The 25,148-nt window shown below is 45.1% G+C and overlaps 1 protein-coding gene across 1 annotated transcript in view; it reads left to right on the top strand.

Moving 5' to 3' along the window:
• necab1 (N-terminal EF-hand calcium binding protein 1) overlaps positions 1 to 25,148 on the top strand; it is a 166,980-nt gene that overhangs the window by 102,079 nt on the left and 39,753 nt on the right. Inside the window, exon 7 of the mRNA XM_078215487.1 lies at positions 11,726 to 11,862. Within this exon, the coding sequence (XP_078071613.1) occupies positions 11,726 to 11,862 (137 nt within the window). The remainder of the gene's footprint in view (positions 1 to 11,725; positions 11,863 to 25,148) is intronic.

The following is a 25,148-nucleotide window of genomic DNA, read 5'->3' as shown; positions in this document are numbered from 1 at the left end:
ATTACTGCGAAGTGTACCGACAACTGAACAACGAGGAACACTACAGACAGTTACCCGCAGATCCGACCAAAGAACACACCCGTCAACTCAACAGACTGATCAAGACCTTTGATCCGGACCTTCAGAACACCCTCCGTGCTCTCATCCCACATACTCCCCGCGTTGGAGATCTCTACTGCCTCCCGTAGATACACAAGGCAAACACACCCGGCCGTCCCATCGTATCGGGCAATGGGACCCTGTGCGAGAACCTCTCTAGCTACGTCGAAGGCATCCTGAAACCCATTGTACAAAGAACCCCCAGCTTTTGTTGCGACACCACAGACTTCCTACAGAAACTCAGCACACATGGAGCAGTTGAACCAGGAGCACTCCTCGTTACAATGGATGTCTCGGCACTCTACACCAGCATCCACCACGACGACGACATTGCTGCAACTGCCTCAGTACTCAACGCCAACAACTGCCAATCTCCAGATGCAATTTTACAACTCATCCGCCTCATCCTGGACCACAATGTCTTCACCTTCAACAACTAGTTCTTCATCCAGACACACGGAACAGCCATGGGGACCAAATTCGCATCTCAATATGCCAATATCTTCATGCACCGCACAGGAACTTCAACCGATGCTATACACTAGATACATCGATTACATTTTCTTCCTTTGGACTCAAGGTGGACAATCACTGAAACAACTATATGATGACATCAACAAGTTCCATCCCACCATCAGACTCACCATGGACTACTCTCCGGATTCGGTTGCATTCTTGGACACACGCATCTCCATCAAGGACGGCCACCTCAGCACTTCACTGTACCGCAAGCCCACGGATAACGTCACGATGCTCCACTTCTCCAGCTTCCACCCGAAACACGTTAAAGAAGCCATCCCCTACGGACAAGCCTTCCGTATACACAGGATCTGCTCAGATGAGGAGGATCGCGACAGACACCTCCAGGCGCTGAAAGACGCCCTCATAAGAAAAGGATATGGCGCTCGACTCATCGATCGACAGTTCCGACACGCCACAGCGAAAAACCGCACCGACCTCCTCAGAAGACAAACATGGGACACGGCAGACAGAGTATTCTTCGTCGCCCAGTACTTCCCTGGAGCGGAGAAGGTACGACATCTTCTCCGGAGCCTTCAACATGTCATTGATGAAGATGAACATCTCGCCAAGGCCATCCCCACGCCCCCACTTCTTGCCTTCAAACAACCACGCAACCTCAAACAGACCATTGTCCGCAGCAAACTACCCAGCCTTCAGGAGAACAGTGACCAGGACACCACACAACCCTGCCACAGCAACCTCTGCAAGACGTGCCGGATCATCGACACGGATGCCATCATCTCACGTGAGAACACCATCCACCAGGTACACGGTACATACTCTTGCAACTCGGCCAACGTTGTCTACCTGATACGCTGCAGGAAAGGATGTCCCGAGGCATGGTACATTGGGGAGACCATGCAGACGCTACGACAATGGATGAATGAAGGCTGCTCGACAATCACCAGGCAAGAGTGTTCTCTTCCTGTTGGGGAACACTTCAGCGGTCACGGGCATTCGGCCTCTGACCTTCGGGTAAGCGTTCTCCAAGCGTTCTTCACGACACACGACAACGCAGAGTCGCTGAGCAGAGACTGATAGCCAAGTTCCTGGCTGAAGACAATACACATCTCTTGTTCTGGCTGGAGACAATACACACCTCTTTAACCTGTGCTTAACCCTCTCTCCACTCACATTGTCTGTACCTTTAAGACTTGATTACCTGTAAAGACTCGCATTCCAACCATTATTTTGTAAATTGAGTTTGTGCCTTTATATGCCCTGTTGTTCCAGTGGAGCAGCTAGAGTGGTGTTTTCAGGAGAGGAGAGCTAATGGGTAAGAGGTGTTTTTAAATTACTCTATTTTCGGAGTGTTTTTTTTCTCTAAGGCAGCTGGGAGGGTAAAACCGGAAGTAGGCCCCAGTGACACCTGGGAAGTTTTTTTTTCCTTTGAAAAGCAGGCCGCTCTATCCAGCGGGCAGCGTTGTGAGCGGGCGGCAGAGTGAGAGGGAGCAGAGTGAAGGCTGAAGTGTTTTGGCTCAACGGGCTCAGGCGGAAACGGGCGAGGCAGGGTAGGTTTAGTTCTTAGTTTTTCCTGTGTTATTTGAAGAAAGGGGGAATTAAGAGTGTGAGGCCAGTTTGTTGTTCTCGGTGTCGGATGTGAGAGGTCCTGGAGTCTCCTAGCCTCCCGGACGTCCATACCTGCGCCACGTGCGTCGAGCTGCAGCTCTTAAGGGACCGCATTAAGGAACTGGAGCTGCAGCTCGATGACCTTCATCTGGTCAGGGAGAATGAGGAGGTGATAGAGAGGAGTTACAGGCAGGTGGTCACACCGGGGCCACGAGAGGCAGACAAGTGGGTCACGGTTAGGAAGGGGAAGGGGAAAGGCCAGGTACTAGACAGTACCCCAGTGGCTGTGCCCCTTAACAATAAGTATTCCTGTTTGAGTGTTGTTGGGGGGGACAGCCTACCTGGGGGAAGCAACAGTGGTCGTGCCTCCGGCACAGAGTCCGGCCCTGTAGCTCAGAAGGGTAGGGAAAGGAGGAGGAAGGCAGTAATGATAGGGCACTCTATAGTGAGCGGGTTGGACAGGCGATTCTGTGGACGCGGTCAAGAAACTCGGATGGTAGTTTGCCTCCCTGGTGCCAGGATCCGGGATGTTTCTGATCGCGTCCAAGATATCCTGAAGTGGGAGGGAGAAGAGCCAGAGGTCGTGGTACATATTGGTACCAATGACGTAGGTAAGAAAAGGGAAGAGGACCTGAAAGGCGAATATAGGGAGTTGGGAAGGGAGTTGAGAAGGAGGACCGCAAAGGTAATAATCTCGGGATTGCTGCCCGTGCCACGCGACAGTGAGAGGAGGAATGGAATGAGGTGGAGGATAAATGCATGGCTGAGGGATTGGAGCAGGGGGCAGGGATTCAAGTTTCTGGATCATTGGGACCTCTTTTGGGGCAGGTGTGACCTGTACAATAAGGACGAGTTGCACTTGAATCCCAGGGGGACCAATATCCTGGCGGGGAGGTTTGCTAAGTCTACTGGGGAGAGTTTAAACTAGAATGGTTGGGGGGTGGGAATCAAATTGAAGTGACTGGGAGAGAGGAGGTTAGCTCACAAATAGAGAAAGCTTGTCGACAGTGTGAGAGGGAGGATAGGCAGGTGATAGAGCGCTCAGACCGAAGGTTTGAGATGTGTCTATTTTAACGCAAGGAGTGTTGTGAACAAAGTGGATGAGCTTAGAGCGTGGATCACTACTTGGAAATATGATGTGGTGGCCATTACAGAGACTTGGATGACTCAGGGACAGGACTGGTTACTTCAAGTGCCGGGTTTCAAATGTTTCAGAAGGGACAGGGAGGGAGGCAAAAGAGGTGGGGGAGTGGCACTGTTGATCAGAGATAGTGTCACGGCTGCAGAAAAGATGGACACCATGGAGGGATTGTCTACGGAGTCTCTGTGGGTGGAGGTTAGGAACAGGAAGAGGTCAATAACTTTACTGGGTGTTTTCTATAGGCCGCCCAATAGTAACAGGGATGTTGAGGAGCAGATAGGGAAACAGATCCTGGAAAGGTGTAATAATAACAGAGTTGTCGTGATGGGAGATTTTAATTTCCTAAATATTGATTGGAATCTCCCTAGAGTAAGGGGTGTAGATGGGGAGGAGTTTGTTAGGTGTGTTCAGGAGGGTTTCTTGACACAGTATGTAGATAAGCCTACAAGAGGAGAGGCTGTACTTGATTTGGTATTGGGAAATGAACCTGGGCAGGTGTCAGATCTCTCAGTGGGAGAGCATTTTGGAGATAGTGATCATAATTCTATCTCCTTTACAATAGCATTGGAGAGAGATAGGATCAGACAAGTTAGAAAAGTGTTTAATTGGAGTAAGGGGAATTATGAGGCTATCAGGCAGGAAATTGGAGGCTTAAATTGGAAAGAGGTTTTCTCAGGGAAATGTACGGAAGAAATGTGGCAAATTTTCAGGGAATATTTGTCTGGAGTTCTGCATAGCAACGTTCCAATGAGACAGGGAAGTTATGGTAGGTTACAGGAACCGTGGTGTACAAAGGCTGTAATGAATCTAGTTAAGAAGAAAAGAAAAGCTTACAAAAGATTCAGGGAGCTAGGTAATGTTAGAGATCTTGAAGAGTATACGGCTAATAGGAAGGATCTTAAGAAGGAAATTAGGAGAGCCAGAAGGGGTCATGAGAAGGCCTTGGCAGGCAGGATTAAGGAAAACCCCAAGGCATTCTACAAGTATGTGAAGAGCAAGAGGATAAGACGTGAAAGAATAGGACCTATCAAGTGTGATGGTGGGAAAGTTTGTATGGAACCGGAAGAAATAGCAGAGGTACTTAATGAATACTTTACTTCAGTATTCACTTTGGAAAAGGATCTTGGTGGTTGTAGTGCAGACTTGCAGCGGACTGAAAAGCTTGAGCATGTAGATATTAAGAAAGAGGATGTGTTGGAGCTTTTGAAGAGCATCAAGTTAGATAAGTCGCCGGGACCGGATGAGATGTACCCCAGGCTATTTTGGGAGGCGAGGGAGGATATTGCTGAGCCTCTGGCGATGATCTTTGCATCATCAATGGAGACGGGAGAGGTTCCGGAGGATTGGAGGATTGCAGATGTTGTTCCTTTAATCAAGAAAGGGAGTAGAGATAACCCTGGAAATTATAGACCAGTGAGTCTAACCTCAGTGGTTGGTAAGTTGATGGAGAAGATCCTGAGAGGCAGGATTTATGAACATTTGGAGAGGTATAATATGATTAAGAATAGTCAGCATGGCTTTGTCAAAGGTAGATCATGCCTTACGAGCCTGATTGAATTTTTTGAGGATGTGACTAAACACATTGATGAAGGAAGAGCAGTAGATGTAGTATATATGGACTTCAGCAAGGCATTTGATAAGGTGCCCCATGCAAGGCTTATTGAGAAAGTGAGGGGGCATGGGATCCAAGGGGACATTGTTTTGTGGATCCAGAACTGGCTTGCCCACAGAAGGCAAAGAATGGTTACAGATGGGTCATATTCTGCATGGAGGTCGGTCACCAGTGGAGTGCCCCAGGGATCTGTTCTGGGACCCTTACCCTTTGTGATTTTTATAAATGACCTGGATGAGGAAGTGGAGGGATGGGTTGGTAAGTTTGCTGATGACACAAAGGTTGGAGGTGTTGTGGATAGTGTGGAGGGACATCAGAAGTTGCAGCGACACATTGATAGGATGCAAGACTGGGCGGAGAAGTGGCAGATGGAGTTCAACCCAGATAAGTGTGAGGTGGTTCATTTTGGCAGGTCAAATAGGATGGCGAAATATAATATTAATGGTAGGACTCTTGGCAGAGTGGAAAATCAGAAGGATCTTGGGGTCCGAGTTCATAGGACGCTCAAAGCAACTGCGCAGGTTGAGGCTGTGGTTAAGAAGGCGTATAGTGTACTGGCCTTCATCAATTGACGAATTGAGTTTAGGAGTCGTGAGATAAAGTTGCAGCTATGTAAGACCCTGGTCAGACCACACCTGTGCTCAGTTCTGGTCGCCTCATTACAGGAAGGATGTGGAAGCCATAGAAAGGGTGCAGAGGAGATTTACAAGGATGTTGCCTGGGTTGGGGAGTATGCCTTATGAGGATAGGTTGAATGAGCTCGGCCTTTTCTCCTTAGAGAGACGAAGGATGAGGGGTGACCTGATAGAGGTGTATAAGATGTTGAGAAGTATTGATCGAGTGGATAGTCAGAGGCTTTTTCCCAGGGCTGAAATGGTTGCCACAAGAGGACACAGGTTTAAGGTGCTGGGGAGTAGGTACAGAGGAGATGTCAGGGGTAAGTTTTTCACTCAGAGGGTGGTGGGTGCGTGGAATGGGCTGCCAGCAACGGAGGCGGGTTCGATAGGGTCTTTTAAGAGACTTTTAGATAAGTACATGGAACTTAGTAAGATAGAGGGTTATAGGTAAGCCTAGTAATCGCTAAGGTAGGGACATGTTTGGCACAACTTTGTGGGCTGAAGGGCCTGTATTGTGCTGTAGTTTTTCTATGTTTCTATGTTTGTGAACAGAACTCCCACTTACCTGATGAAGGAGCAGCACTCCGAAAGCTAGTGGCTTGTGCTACCAAATAAACCTGTTGGACTTTAACCTGGTGTTGTGAGACTTCTTACTGTGTTTACCCCAGTCCAATGCTGGCATCTCTACATCATGGCTGAAAACATCCGCAGTTGTGTGAGGTTAAGAGGAATTGAGGTGGAATTTTGGAGCATTAAGCTCCAAAATGGAAGCACCACTGTCAAATCAGTCTTACAATTGATTGACAATCATGATCTGCCTACTGAGCATACTTTCAGTGACACTCCCTCAGCACATGCTAATGCCCTTACCACAATGGCACCTGTCAAGATTTGCACCAGAAGTATACGTGTGTGCTGAGGACACAATTTTGGAGGTAAAGTGGCACTTACAGCACCAGAAAAAAGGTCACTTAGAAGCTGAATTTCAAAGTCAACATTTGTATCAAAATTTTATCCTTTACATTTTTACATTCCTTTTCATCTAATTATTATTCATGATTACATTTTATGTGATAAGTGCTCTGCCATTAGATTATCCGGCCTATTCATGTCAGTGTACTGCAACGGTGACTAAAGTAGGAGCTGAGCTTATCACTGAAAACAATGACTCAAGATATTCAAGGAGGCTCTTTGATTACACAGGGGATCTTGTAAATTGTCAGCACGCAATTTTCTCCAAGCCTTTCTTCAAACTGTACATCTGTTGAAATACAGATGCAAATTACATTACCAACATACTTTAGGAAGAAATGTGATTAAGCAATGGAGCTTTGCTGTCCCTGTGAGAAATAACAAAAGGATCAATTTTTACATTCATGTGATTTTTTCAACACTAAGAGGTGAAAAGAAATAAAGCAACAAATGTGGAAATTTGAAAAAAAACCAGGTAGAACTTTAACTAGGTTGCATTGCTTTCTTCTGCGTAATTCAGCTGAAATCGGGCAGCACAGTGGCACAGTGGTTAGCACTACTGCCTCACAGCGCCAGGGACCCAGGTTTGATTCCGGCCTTGGGTCACTGTCTGTGTGGAGTTTGCATATTCTCCCCGTGTCTACGTGGGTTTCCTCCGGGTGCCCCGGTTTCCTCCCACAGTCTGAAAGACGTGCTGGTTAGGTGCATTGCCATGCTAAGTTCTCTCTGTGTACCTGAACAGGCGCCAGAATGTGGCAACTAGGGGATTTTCACAGTAACTTCATTGCAGTGTTAATGTAAGCCTACTTTTGACACGAATAAATAAATAATAAAACCCAGTGCAGTAGATTGAAAATTTCAAGCACAAAGTATGCCCAGTGCAAAATGTGATTCCAGGAAATTTTGCATTGGTTTCAAAGACATCCCTCTGATACTCCCAAAATCGGACATGTTCCCCAATTAAATTAGCCACCAAGTGAGTTTTTGCTAATTGTCTGCTTTTTTAGACCTTCAAGGAGACTACTAAAATTAAAAGTGTTTTTTTTAGGTACAAAGGCACTAATTGCCACATTTTAAAGCTTTTAAACATTAAAACTATATTTAGTTTACCAAAAAAATGGCTATTGTAGCACAATGACACTGGTAGATATTTCTGCACAGTTTTTAATCATTTTCAGTTATTCAAAATCATGTTACAAGCAGTGAACTAGATTCTCTTACAAAATTGCTTATTTTTGTGATCAAGCTTAGAAACTTAGAAACTTAGAAACCCTACAGCACAGAAAGAGGCCATTCGGCCCATCGAGTCTACACCGACCACAATCCCACCCAGGCCCTACCCCCATATCCCTACATATTTTACCCGCTAATCCCTCTAACCTACGCATCCCAGGATACTAAGGGCAATTTTAGCATGGCCAATCAACCTAACCCGCACATCTTTGGACTGTGGGAGGAAACCGGAGCACCCGGAGGAAACCCACGCAGACACGAGGAAATCATCATAGAAACCCTACAGTGCAGAAGGAGGCCATTCGGCCCATCGAGTCTGCACCGACCACAATTCCACCCAGGCCCTACCCCCACATATTTTACCCGCTAATCCCTCTAACCTACACATTCCAGGACTCTAAGGGGCAATTTTTTTTTTAACCTGACCAATCAACCTAACCCGCACATCTTTGGACTGTGGGAGGAAACCGGAGCACCCGGAGGAAACCCACGCAGACAATGTGCAAACTCCACACACAGACAGTGACCTAAGCCAGGAATCGAACCCAGGTCCCTGGAGCTGTGAAGCAGCAGTGCTAACCACTGTGCTACCGTGCCACCCACTATTCTCAGTTATATTGATAAAACTACACAAGGTTACATTCTTAGATGCTTCAAGGAAAATTTGTTAATGCGAGAGAAAAAAATTATCATAGAAACCCTACAGTGCAGAAGGAGGCCATTCGGCCCATCGAGTCTGCACCGACCACAATCCCACCCAGGCCCTACCCCCACATATCTACCCGCTAATCCCTCTAACCCACGCATTTTAGGATTCTAAGGGGCAATTTTTAACCTGGCCAATCAACCTAACCCGCACATCTTTGGACTGTGGGAGGAAACCGGAGCACCCGGAGGAAACCCACGCAGACACGAGGAGAATGTGCAAACTCCACACAGACAGTGACCCGAGCCGAGAATCGAACCCGGGACCCTGGAGCTGTGAAGCAGCAGTGCTAACCACTGTGCTACCGTGCCGCCCATTTATGTTCTAAAACGCAGCCTGATCTCGCAGGTTTATGGAAGATTCTACATTTGATGATATACAAATAGGATTGGAAACTTTCCATTGGCATTCAATCACCAGTGGGCAGGGGGACTGGCGTGTGGGTTCCCAGGGGGCAGCCATCATTCAAAGAAACTCCATGTCTGATCAAGCAATCTAGAATCAGGAAGGAGGACTGAGATCCATCGCCCTTCCATTTCTTCCAAACCTCTCACTCCCACCCACTGATCCTCTCCCTGCAACCTGCATTCCACCCTTATTCACCTCTGGCTTTTGGCCTCTAGTGGGTGTTTTGCCGACGGCTTCCACTGTGCCTGGTGGCAGTGGAGAAGTACCAGTCTCTGAGTGGCCCGCAGCTCTCTGGGGTGAGATTTCTGCCCCTGGGGTCCTAAATCCTGGGAATATAAGAACATAAGAACTAGGAGCAGGAGTAGGCCATCTGGCCCCTCGAGCCTGCTCCGCCATTCAATAAGATCAAGGCTGATCTTTTCGTGGACTCAGCTCCACTTACCCACCTGTTCACCATAACCCTTAATTCCTTTGCTGTTCAGTAATTTATCTATCCTTGCCTTAAAAACATTCAATGAGGTAGCCTCAACTGCTTCACTGGGCAGGGAATTCCATAGATTCACAACCCTTTGTGTGAAGAAGTTCCTCCTCAACTCAGTCCTAAATCTGCTCCCTCTTATTTTGAGGCTATTCCCCCTAGTTCTAGTTTGACTTGCCAGTGGAAACAACTTCCCTGCTTCTATCTTATCTATTCCCTTCATCGTTTTATATGTTTCTATAAGGTCTCCCCTCATTCTTCTGAATTCCAATGAGTATAGCCCCAGTCTACGCAGTCTCCCCTCATAAGCCAACCCTCTCAACTCCGGAATCAGCCTAGTGAATCTCCTCTGCACCCCCTCCAGTGCCAGTATTTCCTTTCTCAAGTAAGGAGACCAAAACTGTACACAGTACTCCAGGTGTGGCCTCACCAGCACCTTATACAGCTGCAACATAACCTCGCTGTTTTTGAACTCCATCCCTCTAGCAATGAAGGACAAAATTCCATTTGCCTTCTTAATTACCTGCTGCACCTGCAAATCGGGTGATTCTTGCACAAGGACACCCAGGTCCCTCTGCACAACAGCATGCTGCAATTTTTTACCATTTAAATAATAGTCCATTTTGTTGTTATTCCTATCATGGGAAGGCCCATGACTGGCCAATTTTGACAGGCCTTCTCGCCAAACAAAACCCCCATTACCTAGGCCAAATTCCAACCTCTAAATTCTAGACCCCCTGACGATGGAAACCTTTTATCAGCAATCACTCTGTCAAATGCCTCAGAATTCTACATGTTCCAATTAAATCACCTCTTAAATTACATTAACACAACATTCAATTCACTCTGTAAAGGCTTTCTTCAACTTATACCAACTAAATTTCAATTGGGATTGCTTTATTTCAGTATAATTTAGATCTACTCTGCTGGATTAGCCCCTGAGCACTTTTTAATAATACATTCACTCATGGAATGTTGGTCGTGCCGGTGAGGCTCGCATTTATTATCCACCCCAAATTGCCTTTGAGAATGTGGTGGTGAGGTGTCTTCTTGAACCATTTAGTCCTTGATACCATATTTGATCAAATGCTGTCTTGATGTCAAAGGCAGACATTCCCTCCTCTTCCCAGTTTCTTTTCAAGTTGGGACCAAGGCTGCCATGAGGTCTGGAACTAAATGGTCTTGTCAGAGCTCAAAATGAGCATAACTGAACAGATTATTGGTGAGTAAATGCTGCTTGACAGCATTTTCAAAAACTCCTTCCCTCACTTTGTTGATAATTGAGAGAGTCTGATGGGTGATAATTGGCCAGATTGCATTTGCCCTGCTTTTTGTGGATAGGCCATACTTGGGAAACTTTCCACATTCTCTGGCAGATACCAGTGTTATAACTGTAATAGAACATCTTAGCTAGGGGTGTGGCTAGTTCTGGAACACAGGTCTTCAGTACTACAGTTAAGATGTTGTCAAAGTCCATAGCATTTATTGTATCTAATGAATTTAGCCATTTCTTGATATTGAATGAGTTGAATTCTGGCATCTGTGATGCGGGGGAACCTCAAGAAGAGGTTGAGATGGATAATCATTTTGACATTTCTCGCTGAAGATTGTTACAAATTTTTTGACCTTGTGTTTTGCACCGATATGCTGTGTTCTTCCATAATTGAGGATAGGAAAAATCATTCAGCTTCCTCTTCCTGTTAGTTTTTTAAATGTCCACCACCGTTCATAACTGGATGTGACTGCAGAACTTTGATGGCCCATTGGTCATGGGATTGCTTAGATCAGTCTATACTATACTCTTTCCACTGTTTAGCGGCATGTGGTCCTGTGTTGTAGCTTCATCAGGTTGGCACCTCACTTTAGGTATGCCTATTGCTGTTCCTGGTATGTCCTCCAACACTCCTCACTGAACCTGAGTTGGTTGTCTGGATTGATAGTAATAGGAAGGTGAAGGATATGCTTTGACTTTGACATTGGAGATTAGTCTGGAAATTTGCTTCTGCTGATGACCCATAGATCCTCATGGACTCCTAATTCTGAGCTGTCGGATCCGATCTGAGTCTTTTCAATTTGGTACAATGATAATGTCGCAGTGTAAAGGTGGGACTTTGTCTCGATAAGGACTGTGAAGTGGTCACTCCTATCAATATTATCATGGACAGATACATCTGTGACAGCTAGGTTGGTGAGAACAAGATCAAGTAGGTTTTTACCATTCCTATCAGCTCTGTCACCACTTGCAGCAGGGCTCAGCCAGCTCAGCTGTAGTGGTGCTACAAAGCCACTCTTGCTGATGAATGTTGAAGTTCCCCTTTTATTCCAGATTTATTTCATTAATTGTATTTAAATTGAATTACTTATGCAGGATTACCAAGATTCATGTAATCTGGAACAGTTTGTGACTCGCTTTCTGTTGAAAGAGACAGTGAACCAGCTTCAGTCTTTGCAGAATTCCTTGGAATGTGCCATGGAAACCACAGAGGAGCAGACACGCCAGGAAAGGTGAGCCATGGACTCTACACTGCCACTTTTTAAAATTGCTGCCTTGTTTTTTAAAAGAATAGCTTTATCTGTACAGTTCCCCATACATACAATGTTTGATGTCCTACTTGAGAGAGTATATGATCCCTTTGTTTTTTAATAGATTTTAGTTCTATCCTGAAGCCAATCATTTTCAGCCGCCAAGAAGAAAGTCCATAGGCCTCTGGTTTCTCTGGTTTCATTTTGTCTTCAGCAAAATTAAAATCAGCAATGCCAAAGCTTGGGGAAGCAAATCTATACTGTCCATTCTTAATTCATTGTTAATCTCACATTCACATTCCTCAAGTCAAAACTGTAGTGAGTAAATAACAAGTCAAAATTTGGGGAACAGTTTGCTAAATTGATTTCATAGAATCCTCCCTGCAGAAGGAGACTATTTGGCCCATCGAGTCTACCCCGACTCTCTGACAGAGCATCTTACCCAGGCTCTATCCCGTAAACTCACAAATTTACCCTGCTAACTCACCGAATCTATGTATCTTGGGACACTAAGGGACAATTTAGCATGGCCAATCAACCTAAGGCACACATCTTTGGACTGTGGAAGGAAATTGATTTGTTCCATAACAGAAGAGAAATATCATTTGGGTATACACAATCTAAATATATGCTGAGTTATCCTAAGGGCTTCATTTTGGTTTATTTTCACCAACAATACCAAGAAGTTCTACTTTGTTAGCATTGTTGTGACATTTTTAATGTGATTAAAATAATTACTCTACATTGGAGAATTTGCAGAGAATCTGTGAAAGTGGCTGCTTATGAACAGGAGAAAATCAAGAATAATCTTGATAACAAGATGCAAAATTCTGCAAATAAACAACAGACCAGTCAGTATCAATAAAGGGAAAAAAAGAGGTTAACATTTCGACAAGGGTAATAGCCAAAATATTAACTTTTCTTTTCCATTTATAAATGTTGATTATTTGCTGCTGTGTTAACCCCCATAAGTTCCATGGGGAATCTCTAATTGATCTCCCTGTGAAGCTAATTGAATATGAGTTCCCTTGGTAATAGGCAATGGCCTGCCTGGATGGATTATAATTTATAATTTATTTGGATTATAATGTATTTGGATGAATTATTTAAATAAAAGGAAAGTTGGGACTTCTGTATGTATGCCACACAGTAGTGGCTTTAATTTGTGCTTAACAATACTGTTTCTTTCCAGTTGGGCTTCCTGAGTTATTACATTGGCGATGAGGAACAAGGGAAGTTTTGGATAACTTTGCCTTTTCAATGAACCTAGTGATATGGTAACAGGGAGATTTGAAAATGCTGCGGTTTAGGAAATTAGAACCATATGATGCGGGTGTGGAGGATTTGCCCCAGTTTGCCGAGCGCATGAAATATTTCTTCCGGTAAATGGGATAGAAGGGGATGACCGGCAAAGAGTCATCCTCCTGATCGCTTATGGGGCCCCAACTTTCAGTATCATAAAAGTTTAACCTACCCGGCAACCCTGGATTTAAAATCGTTTAATGAACTGATAGATCAGGTAGCAACTACTACTACCCCAAATCATCTGTCATATTGCAGCAAAACATTGAGGCTCTTCTCATGCCATTTTAAAAAATTCAATTGTGGGACATGGGCATTGCTGGCTGGCCACCATTTATTACCCATCCCTAGTTGCCCTTGAGAAGGTGGTGGTGAGCCGCCTTCTCGAAATGCTGCTGTCCATGTGTTGTGGGTCGACCCACAATGCCATTAGGGAGGGAATTCTAAGATTTTAACCCAGCCATTGCGAAGGAACAGAGATATATTTCCAAGTCAGGATGCTGAGTGGCTTGGAGGCAAACCTCCAGGTAGTGGTGTTCCATTTATCTGCTGCCCTTGTCCTTCTGGATGGAAGTGGTCGTGGGTTTGGAAGGTGATGTCTAAGGATCTTTGGTGAATGACAGTACACATTGCTACTACTGACCGTCAGTGATGAAGGGAGTGGATGTTTGCAGATGTGGTGTCAATCAAGCGGGCTGCTTTCTCCTGGATGGTGTCAAGCTTCTTGAGTGTTGTTGGAGCTGAACCCATCCAGGCAAGTGGGGAGTATGCTATCACACTCCTGACTTGTGCCTTGTAGATGGTAGACAGGCTTTGGGGAGACAGGAGGTGAGTTACTCACCGCAGGATTCCTAGCCTCTGACCTGCTCTTGTAACCACTGTGTATATGTAACATAATCTAAGATTGTTCATCATGTTGTGCCTATACTTAATTTTGCTGGCACCTGTCTTACAACTGCTGATCACCATTTTGTGTTATTGTAATGATATAATACCTTGGATTTATTTTCTGTACAAGATATGAGGCACCAATCACTCATCAGGGGTTTGGTAAACATAATGTGGATTCATTTATTAAGACCAGACACTTGAGAATATTTATACATAAATATTGTATGTTATACAATATTTATATTGTATAATATACATAAGCTTGAAGGCATCAGAGTTTTGTGTGTGTTCTGCTCAAAGCAAAAATGAAACTAATTCTGGATCACGTAATAAGTGTTCCTTCTATTGATGTCATGTTGATATCGCTTAATGGCAAATTACAACAGTGGGTAGATTGGACATTTTTGCACCTGCTTTTTAAATGACTGATGTCAAAGACCCTCACTGTGGATGATTTCACCATGGGAAAAATTTCAAAAGTATCCTATTTATGAGATGGTGCCAAAATGGGTTTAAAATTGATGTGATTTATTTTCCAATTACAATTAAGGAGTAGTTCTTCTGGACTGAAAAAGAAATTGAATCCAGAATCCTTGGCGCTGGCTGTTTTGTACAATTGCCATAGGTATTTTTTAGATTTTCATTTGCAGTCATGTGTGCTGAATCTATGAAGCAGTCTTCTGATCCATCAGACGGCATCCACAATGTGAACTGTCGACATGGTTTTGCTCAACTTCTTTGCCTGCGTTGGCACTACCATTATTTCACCTTACCTGCTTCTTTCAAAATAAGTGTTTCCACTTTTAAATTAATATGTTGAGAAAGGTAAAAAGTGATGCTACGATCTTTCAGCGGGAAAAACAAAAACCATATTGATTTGTATTAATACTGATTGACTGTTATATGGTTGATATTATAAAGGAGATGGAGATTGTAAATTACAAGAGCACATATGAACATACGAAGAGCAGGAGTAGGCCATTCAGCTCCTCGAGCCTGCTCCACCATTTAACAAGATCATGGCTGATCCGATTGTCATCTACATTCTGTCTACCCTCTGTAATCTATCACCCCTTTGCTTACCCAAAATCTATCTAGTTTTATCTTAAGGATATTCAAAAACTCTGCTTCCACTATCTTTTCAGAGAGTTCCAAGGCTCACAACCCTCTGAGTGAAAACATTTCACCTCATTTTAAATGAGTGACCCCTACAGTGAGCCCTAGTTCTATATTCTTTCACAAAAGAAAATATTGGGGGCGATTCTCCCAAAGTGCTGAATTGCTAGGAAAACTTCTAGATCATGACTGTTTTTTCAATGCAGCTTCAGACCTCAAACTCCCCACTCTGTGCAATGCAGACGTCACAATCATGAATATCATTGAAAGCTCAGGTGGCGGGGCCTATTCACGCCAGAGTCTGACAGTTCCGGAACTTTGCGCATGTGCAGTGGCCCCGATCTGTCAGTCTCTCCATTTGCTGGCCAGCTCGATCGCTGGCCAGCCCGGGATCCCACAGTGCTGCCCCTCCAGCCCCCCACCCCCCCCCCCCCCCGCACAGTCCAATCGCGGCCCCCATAATAATTCCCGGGCCATCCCTGACCTGCACCGCCCCGGAGCAGACAACACCCCCTGCAGTGGCGAACCCCCCTCACCCCAGCAGACCCGCACCCCCCCGCTGACCCCGCAGTGGGGTCAGAACCCCCCTCCCCCAGGAGGCAGACAACCCTTCCAGCAGACTACCACCCCCCCACAGCCCGCCCCAATCGCTACCTTCCCTCCAGCCCAGACCGATCCCCATGCAGAGTGGCAGCGGGACCTCCCACTCCTACAGATCATCCCTAGGCCCTGCCCACAAAAGGCCCCACCCCCTTGGCACTGCCTGATGCCTGCTGGGCAGTGGTCAAGGTGTCCCCTGGGCATGGGCACTCTGGCCCTTGGGCAGTGCCAGGGGGCACAGGCTGGCATTGCCAGGGTGCCCATGCCCGGGGGCACCACCCCCTGCTGCCTGACCCCCTGGGGCGCCCCGATTGCCTCCCTTCAGTCCAGCAGGGTCTCCCACTAGTTCCCTGAACATGAGGAGGTACTCTAAACCCTGCCGGAATGAAGTACTCCTGACGGGATGAGAGATGCTATTGGGCCCGGCAAGTTCCGTGCCAGACCCGATAATCACATTTAAAATATGTTTAAAATATATGTAAGACATATTCAAATGATTTACCTCACTTCCCGCCGGACTTCTGCGCATTCCCGGTGGCGCCATTTTCTTCTGGTTAGGAGATGTGCGCAGGTCGTAAAAGCTCGCAGAGAACCCGCGAAATGGCCGATACGCGCATCTCCCAACCCGACCCACCAGAAAAGCTGCGGGCCGCAATGGGAGAATCAGGCCCATTGTCTCCACAAAAAACCGTGTCAAGACCCTCAGGATCTTGTATGTTTTAATCAAGTCACAATCAGTGCACTTGACATTCTAATACACTCCCATTGAATTTCAGATCTTCCAAGAAAATTGGGATGAAATCAAATGGGGCATTAACATTGAGATTACACTTCAAAGAAGACAGTGGTAAAGATGTGTGACAACACTTGTTTGGTACCTCAGTCAGTCAGGAGAGAGGAGGTAAAAGGGCAGATGTTAGAGCTCATGCAAGTGTAAAATGATAATGCCGTGGGAAGAGGGTGAGGTGTTGGGGATGATAGAAATGGACCAGGATATGAGAGAGGAAATGGTCCCTTTGGAATTGTGAAGATGCTCTGATTTTGGAATATGTTTGTTCCACAATGTACTGAGGCATTATTACAAGTACCTTCCAAAGAAACTAATATTAACTTTTACACTAATAGACCTGATCGCTGGGATTCTTTGCACCCCCCCCCACCCCCCCCACCCCCCCCACCCCCACCCACCGTGGCATTTTCCTCAGTGGCTGGAGGCAGCGCGCTATTGGCCGGCGGCAGGATCTTCTGGTCCTGCCGGTATCAATGGGATTTCCCATTGATTCCACCCCACACCCCAGGAAACACATGGCGGGGTTGCACTATTGGTGGGACCAGAAAATCCCGCTGGCATGTGCCAGAAGATCGTGCCTATGTTTTGGTAGGAAGTTTTCTTAATCTCCTGCTGTAATTTTGGCAGGAGATCAATGAAAATCCTCAAAAAAATCAACAAAACACTGTTTCTCTTGAGGATTCCAACAATTTCTAACTGAAGTTATGACAGGAGAAAGGAAGAGCCACTAAGGGAATTGGGGTCTTCGTTTCCAAATGTATGCTTTCCAATGATACTATTTTAAGTTTGTCCAATGAGTGCAGCTCCTTTTTAAGAGGCATGCAGGCTAGCTGAAAAACATATGAGTCATACAAGTTGCCGGGCCTCCTTTCCAGCGTGCAACCAGCCAGCAGTACATTCAATGCTAGACTATAGGCTGAAATCATGTAGATGAGGAGGCAGCACAAAGTTTAAATGCTGCCTGTCTTTACTGGACAGGATGCAGGGCAATGTGGTCATGTGTCCACCCCCCAGCCCCCCTCCCCAACCCACCGCCGCCACCCTCCCCTACTCCCAAAAATGGAACAAACATTTTCCCCTCTCAAACTGCAAACCAGGAAGCCCAAAACAGAAACAATAAACTACTTCCAAATGACTGGACAGGAATCTAAATGAAGACTGGTACATACATATGGGATTAAGGGAGAGACATAAAAGTGGAAGACAGAAAACAATTAAAAACTGCAATGTTAATTTTCTTCTGAGGGAATGAGATTCCACATTTATTAAGTTAATTTTCAGAGCTAGAAAGGTTGGTCAATAATACTTATCACTTATTACACTACGAAGGACGTTTTGTGGCACAGACAATAATTTTCCTGCCTCTTAGCCAGAAACTTTAGATTCAAGTCCCACCACAGGACTTCATGGTCGAACAGGTTCATTATTAATCTGCAAATCCTTCCAACATTTCCTAATGGCAGCCGGTAAGAGCAGGAGAGAAAGGTGGCTGGTCAGCTATGTGATGGAAAGAAAGTTAGAGTCTCTGCCATCACCATCCATAGCTCCAGACTATGCCTTAGCAACTTGGACTTCCTGAGTGATTTGTAACACACCACCACCATTACACTACTAAATACTGACTTGCTCTTAATTGCACCAACCCCAATAATTTCTCCCTCTTTAGTGCAAGTCTCATGGGTAATTCCCTAAATTCACACCATTTCAATGATCACTATGCAGATTCCATCAGAGAAGATTGCCAGTGCATCCTGTAAAGGAGTAGGGCATCACTGACAGCAAATTCCAGGTTTCCACGTTTCCACTCTTGCAGATGCCAGCCTCACTGTATCAATGTAGGAAAATCTGGGACATTAAATTTATCAGTTTATTTTGAGCAGTTCATCAAATCCTTCTTGATTTCCATTTTTGATTGTGAAATCAATTCTTTGTTGTGACAATACATCAAAATAAAGCAGTGAAGGGGAAGAGAGGAACACACAATTGCCACATTGTTGTTTAATCCTTAATACCTGAATATTTGGTTTCCGTCTGTTGAGAGTGTGTTGGCTGCTTCAATCTGATAGTGCAACAAAACAAGGAGGCTTAACACTGGCATTAAAATAAGGAGATATAACCTGTTGTGGTTAAACTATCCACTACAAACAGCGTCAACGCCAATATGCCCACTACAGGTGCATGGAACAGTATCAGACTACAATGTGATTGCTTAATGGTGAAAATACCACCAACACGTCTCTTGTTCCGCCAGAGGCCCAAACATTCTAGACCACTGCTACACAAATATCAAACATGCCTACCACTCTATCGTCCGCCCACACTTTGGCAAATCAAACCACAAGGCTGTGCTCCAGCTCCCAGCTCACAAGCAAAAACTGAAACAGGAGAATCCATTAAAGAAAATCGTGCAATGTTGGTCTGAGGAATCGGATGATTTCCCACGGGATTGCTTAGAATCAGTAGACTGGTCAGTATTTAAAAATTCTGCGACCAGCTTGAACAAGTACACTACGACAGTAACTGACTTCATTAATAAGTGTGGAAAAGACTGTGTGCCAAAGAAGCAAATCCGCGTGTTTCCCAACCGGAAACCATGGATGAACAGGGATATCCACTGCTTGCTGAAGTCTAGGTCTGAGGCGTTCAAGTCAGGCGACACTGATTTATACAAGAAAGTCAGATACGATCTAAGGAGATCCATCAAAGATGCCAAAAAACAGTACCAAGCTAGAGTCCCAGGCTAGCCACACGGACTCCCACTGACTATCGCAAGGTCTGCAAGACATTACAGGCTACAAGACAAAGGCATGTAAAATCATCGGCACCAATGTACTCCTCCCTGATGAGCTCAATGCATTCTATGCCCATTTTAAGCAAGAGGTCTGCGAGAGCATGGCCTCAACCCCGGAAGCCTCAGATGAACCTATATCCAAGGTCACTATTGCAGATATCAGAGCAGCCTTCTCGAAGATCAACCCATAGAAAGCAATTGGCCCGGGTGGGGTACCAGCTGGCAGGGTATTCGCAGACATGTTCAACCTCTATTTACACCAATCTGAGGTCCCTATCTGCTTCAAGGCGACAACCATCATCCCGGTACTAAAGAAAAGCCAGATAACATGCCTTAATGACTATCGTCCAGTGGCTCTAGCATCCATCATTATGAAGTGTTTCAAAAGGTTAGTCCTGACACGAATCAATTCCAGCCTCCCAGATTGCCTGGATCCACTACAGTCCACCTACCACTACAACAATCCACAGCAGATGCCATCTCCCTGGCCCTGCACTCAATCCTGGAACACCTAGATAACAAAGACACATATGTCTAATTCCTATTTATTGACTACAGCTCAGCCTTCAACACCATTATTCCCACGAAACTCATCGCCAAACTCCGTGACCTGGGCTTTGGCACCTCCCTCTGGATCCTGAACTTCCTAACCCACAGACCACAATCAGTAAGGAGAGGCAACAACACCTCCTCCACGATCAACCTCAACACCAGTGCCCCAAAAGGCTATTTCCTCAGCCCCTTACTATACACCTTATACACCTATGACTGTGTGGCCAAATTCCCCTCCAACTCGATTTTCAAGTTTGCTGATGATACCACCATAGTGGGTCGGATGTCAAACAATGACGAGACAGAGTACAGGAATGAGATAGAGAATCTGGTGAACTGGTGCAAAGACAATAATCTCTCCCTCAATGTCAACCAAATGAAGGAGATAGTCATCAACTTCAGGAAGCATAGTGGAGAACATGTCCCTGTCTACAGGTGATGAAGTAGAAATGATCAAGAGCTTCAAATTTTTAGGTGTCCAGATCACCAACAATTTGTCCCGGTCCCTCCATGCCGACGCTATAGTTAAGCAAGCCCATCAATGCCTCCACTTCTCAGAAGACTAAAGAAATTTGGCATGTCCGCTACGACTCTCACCAACCTTTATAGATGCACCACAGAAAGTATTCTTTCTGGTTGTATCACAGCTTGGTATGGTACCTGCTCTTGCCCAAGACTGCAAAAAAATTACAAAGGGTCATGAACGAAGCCCAGTCCATCAGTCAAACGAGCCTCCCATCCATTGACATTGTCTACATTTCCCGCTGCTTCAGAAAAGAAGCCAGCATAATCATCACGCATCCCGAACATACTCTCTTCCACATTCTTCCATCGAGAAAAAGATACAAAAGTTTGAGATACTGTACCAACCGACTCAAGAACAGCTTCTTCCCTGCTGCCATCAGACTTTTGAATGGACCTATCTTGCATTAAGTTGATCTTTCTCTACACGATGTGGAGATGCCGGCGTTGGACTGGGGTAAGCACAGTAAGAAGTCTCACAACACCAGGTTAAAGTCCAACAGGTTTATTTGGTAGCAAATACCATAAGCTTTCGGAGCAATGCTCCTTCGTCAGATGGAGTGGTCACTGTTCTGAGTGAGAACAGAGACCACTCCATCTGACGAAGGAGCATTGCTCCGAAAGCTTATGGTATTTGCTACCAAATAAACCTGTTGGACTTTAACCTGGTGTTGTGAGACTTCTTACTGTGCTTTCTCTACACCCCAGCTATGACTGCAACATTACATTCTGCACTCTCTCCTTTCCTTCTCTCTGTAGGGTATGCTTTGTCTGTCTAGCACACAAGAAACAATTCTTTTCACTGTAGACCAATACATGTGACAATAATAAATCAAATCAAAATAGTTTTGAGATTGGGCGGCACGGTAGCACAGTGGTTAGCACTGCTGCTTCACAGCTCGAGGGTCCCGGGTTCGATTCCCGGCTCGGGTCACTGTCTGTGTGGAGTTTGCACATTCTCCTCGTGTCTGCGTGGGTTTCCTCCGGGTGCTCCGGTTTCCTCCCACAGTCCAAAGATGTGCGGGTTAGGTTGATTGGCCAGGTTAAAAAAAAAAATTGTCCCTGAGATGTGTAGTTAGAGGGATTAGCGGGTAAATATGTGGGGGTAGGGCCTGGGTGGGATTGTGGTCGGTGCAGACTCGATGGGCCGAATGGCCTCCTTCTGCACTGTAGGGTTTCTATGATTCTATGATTTATTTTATATCACAAGTTAGGTTATAGTACTCTCTTATTAAAGTCCGCACCATTTTTAACGAGCCAATTTGTTATTAAGAATTGCTGGTTATAAGTGGTGGGCATTAAACAGAAATTTCTAAATTTAGGTAAAAAGCTATCCATGTGGATTTAGTTGGTGAGGGTCCAAAGTACATAAATGAAATGAGAAATGAACCTGCCATGCCATTTAATTTCCATTTTGGAGTTTGCGAAATCTCTTCGTGCATTTTGAATTATGCATGACCTAGTTAACAGTACAAATGGAAAGACATTTGTTTTACAGTGAAGTTATTTGTGATTTCAAGAAAAGCCTGTAATTAACTGATCTACATGTCAAAATGCCAATACTTGGCATTGTAAGTAGGAGTGGGGGAGGTTATTATGTACTGAGTGCTTATTTTATTGCGATTTGCGTGAAATGATTAAGCGCAATCTCTTTTGATTTGTTTAATTCTGCCTCCCCTCTGTGACTGGTGTTGCTACTGAAATGTCAGTATACTTAGTTTAGAGCAAGCTGCCCAACCTTTTCACTTAGGGCACCATATTTGCATATTGTCTTCACTCAAGGGGCCAATGAACAAATTTCAGAAAGATAAGGTTTGGCACAAAAATAAACTGAATTTTAAAAGTTGAGATTTTAAGGAAAGAAACAATTGCTGAGCAAAAGAACAGCAATGCCATAGCAATACATGGTTAATGGTTAAAAAGAGTAAGTAATAAAAGTAACAAGGGGCAGCATATGTAGGTGAGTGAGCGTGAAAGGATGCATGTATTGGGAAGAGTGAATGAGACTCACTCACACCAGCACACTCACTCACTCCCACTCACACATTCACCATGGCACTGTCTCTCCTCCAGGCCTTTCCCTCCCAGGGCCTGCCAAAACTTCAGCCGCCTAGACCCTGACTTGAACTCTCTCTTCCAGGCCACCATTCAAAGTCACTCTCCAGGGCTCCGGCTGAAACCCGCTCTCCAGGGATTCGACTCAAACATGCCCTCCAGGGTGTGACTTGAATACACTCTCCCGGGTCCTGAATCCACCTTGATTTCCAGGCCCTGACTGGAATTCGCTCTCTCTGAGCTTCAGGTCAGATGTAAAAGTAAAAGTAAAGTTCATTTATTTGTCACAGGTAGGCTTACATTAACACTGCAAGAAGTTACTGTGAAAGTCGTCACACTCTGGCACCTGTTTGGGTACACTGGGGGAGAATTTAGCATGGCCAATGCACCTAACCAGCACGTCTCGGACTGTGGGAGGAACCCGGGGCACCCGGAGGAAACATGCAAACTCCGCACAGAGACCCAAACCGGGAATCAAATCCGGGCCCCTGATGCTGTGAGGCAGTAGTGTTAACCATTGTGCCATCGTGTCACCGTGATGTACCCAGTTCCCCAGGCTCCAGCCTTGCCTTTGCTTTATTTTCCTTGGCCCAGCAGTCTTCAGCACACTCATCAATTTCACTGTATCTCTCCCTCATTTGATGCTGATAGGCTTACTAGTCTGCCTAGCAGAACAAAAGTGAGAGAGCAATGACTCATGATTGGAGGAGCAGGTCCAAGAAGAATCTTCCTTTGAAACTCACCTCTTTGACCGGGATTTTGAAACTGCTGCCGGGAGCTGCATGGAGGTGCTTCACAGGCCACATCCATCCATGGGTCGTACTTTGGACAAGCCAGGTTTAGAGGATTTCAAATGACAAAGAAATGGGTCACTGTCCTACATTTAATTTTCTCCTTTCAATCTATCAGAGCCATTAAACAATTGGTAGAAAAGAAAGTAAGTAAGGCAATCTCACTTTAATGAAAATGGACTGGTCGCTGTAAATTGGAATGAAAGATTGAGAGGCAAAACAGTATGGAACAATGGGCTGCATTGAGAGAAAAATGATTTGAATACAACCAAGGTACATTCTCACAAGGGGTAAAGGGAGGACAACCAAAGCTAGAGCTCCCTAGATGACAGAAGAGATTATATGAAACAGAAAAAGGGTGGAAATAATGTTGATAATACAAGTGATAATCAAGCTGACTATAGAAAGTTCAGAGAAGCAGCAAGAAAGGAAATGAAGAGAGAGTATAAGAAGTGACTGACAATTAATATAAGGGGCAATTCTAAAGCCTTCTGCAAGTCTTAAATAGTAAGATGTTAAGAAGAAATGGGGTGGTGCCAATTAGGGCCAAAACGGGATCCATGCTTGAAGACAGAGGGCAATCTGAGATACTAATCAAGTACTTTGCATCTGTCTTACCAAGGAAGAAGTTGCTAACAAAGTTAGAGTGAAGGTGGAAGTAATTGAGATACTGGATGAGCTAAGAATTGACAAAAGAGGGACATTAGAAAGGCAGGCTGTGATTTTTTAAAAATTCTTTCACGGGATGTGGGCTTCACGGGCTATGCTAGCATTTAATTGCTCTTTTTATTTCATCTCTAATTGCCCTGGAGAAAGTGGAGGTGAGCTGCCTTCTTGAACCACCGCAGTCCATTTGGTGTAGGTGCACCCACCATGCTGTTATGGATGGAGTTCCAGGATTTTTACCCGGCAGCAGTGAAGGAACGGTGATATATTTTCAAGTCAGAATGGTTTATGGATTTGAGGAAAACTTGCAGGTGATGATGTTTGCTGCCTTTGTCCTTCGAGGAAGTAGAGGTTGAGGATTTGGAAGGTGCTGTTGAAGGAACCTTGGTGAGAAGGTACACACTGCTGCTGCCTTGTGTTAGTTATGGAACGAATGGATGTTAGAGATGGTGGATGGAGTGCCAAACAATTGGGTTAATTTGTCCTGGACGGTGTCGACCTCAAGCATGAGTAGGATGACGTTGTAGGCCATTGAGATGATATCACCTCACATGGATAGAATGACCAATACCATAGATTTTCATATGGTCCAATCAAATTAATCTGTGCATACCTTAAACACCACTGTGCAGATGCTGGATGGCAACATATCTGCCACCTTAAGTCAACCTTAGTTTTGGTTTTACAAGACCGCATGGATCTGCGTCAAAGTTTTCTCCAGTAAAGTGGTATCAGGAGGTGTGAGTGGACCTTGAGAGGGCAATGACAAAAAGAGTCATCAAAGTCGGCACTTCATTCAATGTGCTTCCACATTGGACTGAGATGAGGAAAGATTTCTTCACTCAAAGGATTGTGAATCTTGGGAATTCTCTAGCCCAGAAGTTGTGGGCACTATTACTGAGTATATTTAATGCTGAGGGACACAGCCTCTCAGAGAATCAAAAGTATGGGGAATGGGCAGAAAAATTGAGTTAATATTGATGATCAGCTATGATTGTGTTGAATGACAGAGGAGGTTCAAGGACGCATAATCTAATCCTGCTCCTTTTTTCTTACGTTCTTCACTTTCACCCATAGCCCATTTCACAATCATTAGTAGACGTCCTGTCTTTTCTCCAGGTGGTTGAGTCTACCCTACATAGCTGCAGATGGAGCAGTCTTTGGCAGGGCCCTCTTTCACTCTTACAGGGAC

This window comes from Mustelus asterias, chromosome 7, assembly GCF_964213995.1.
Source record: "Mustelus asterias chromosome 7, sMusAst1.hap1.1, whole genome shotgun sequence".
In the NCBI taxonomy this organism is placed as follows: Eukaryota; Metazoa; Chordata; class Chondrichthyes; order Carcharhiniformes; family Triakidae; genus Mustelus; species Mustelus asterias.
The sequence above is the reverse complement of the archived record's forward strand: the minus strand, read 5'-3'. Positions and strand labels throughout refer to the sequence as shown.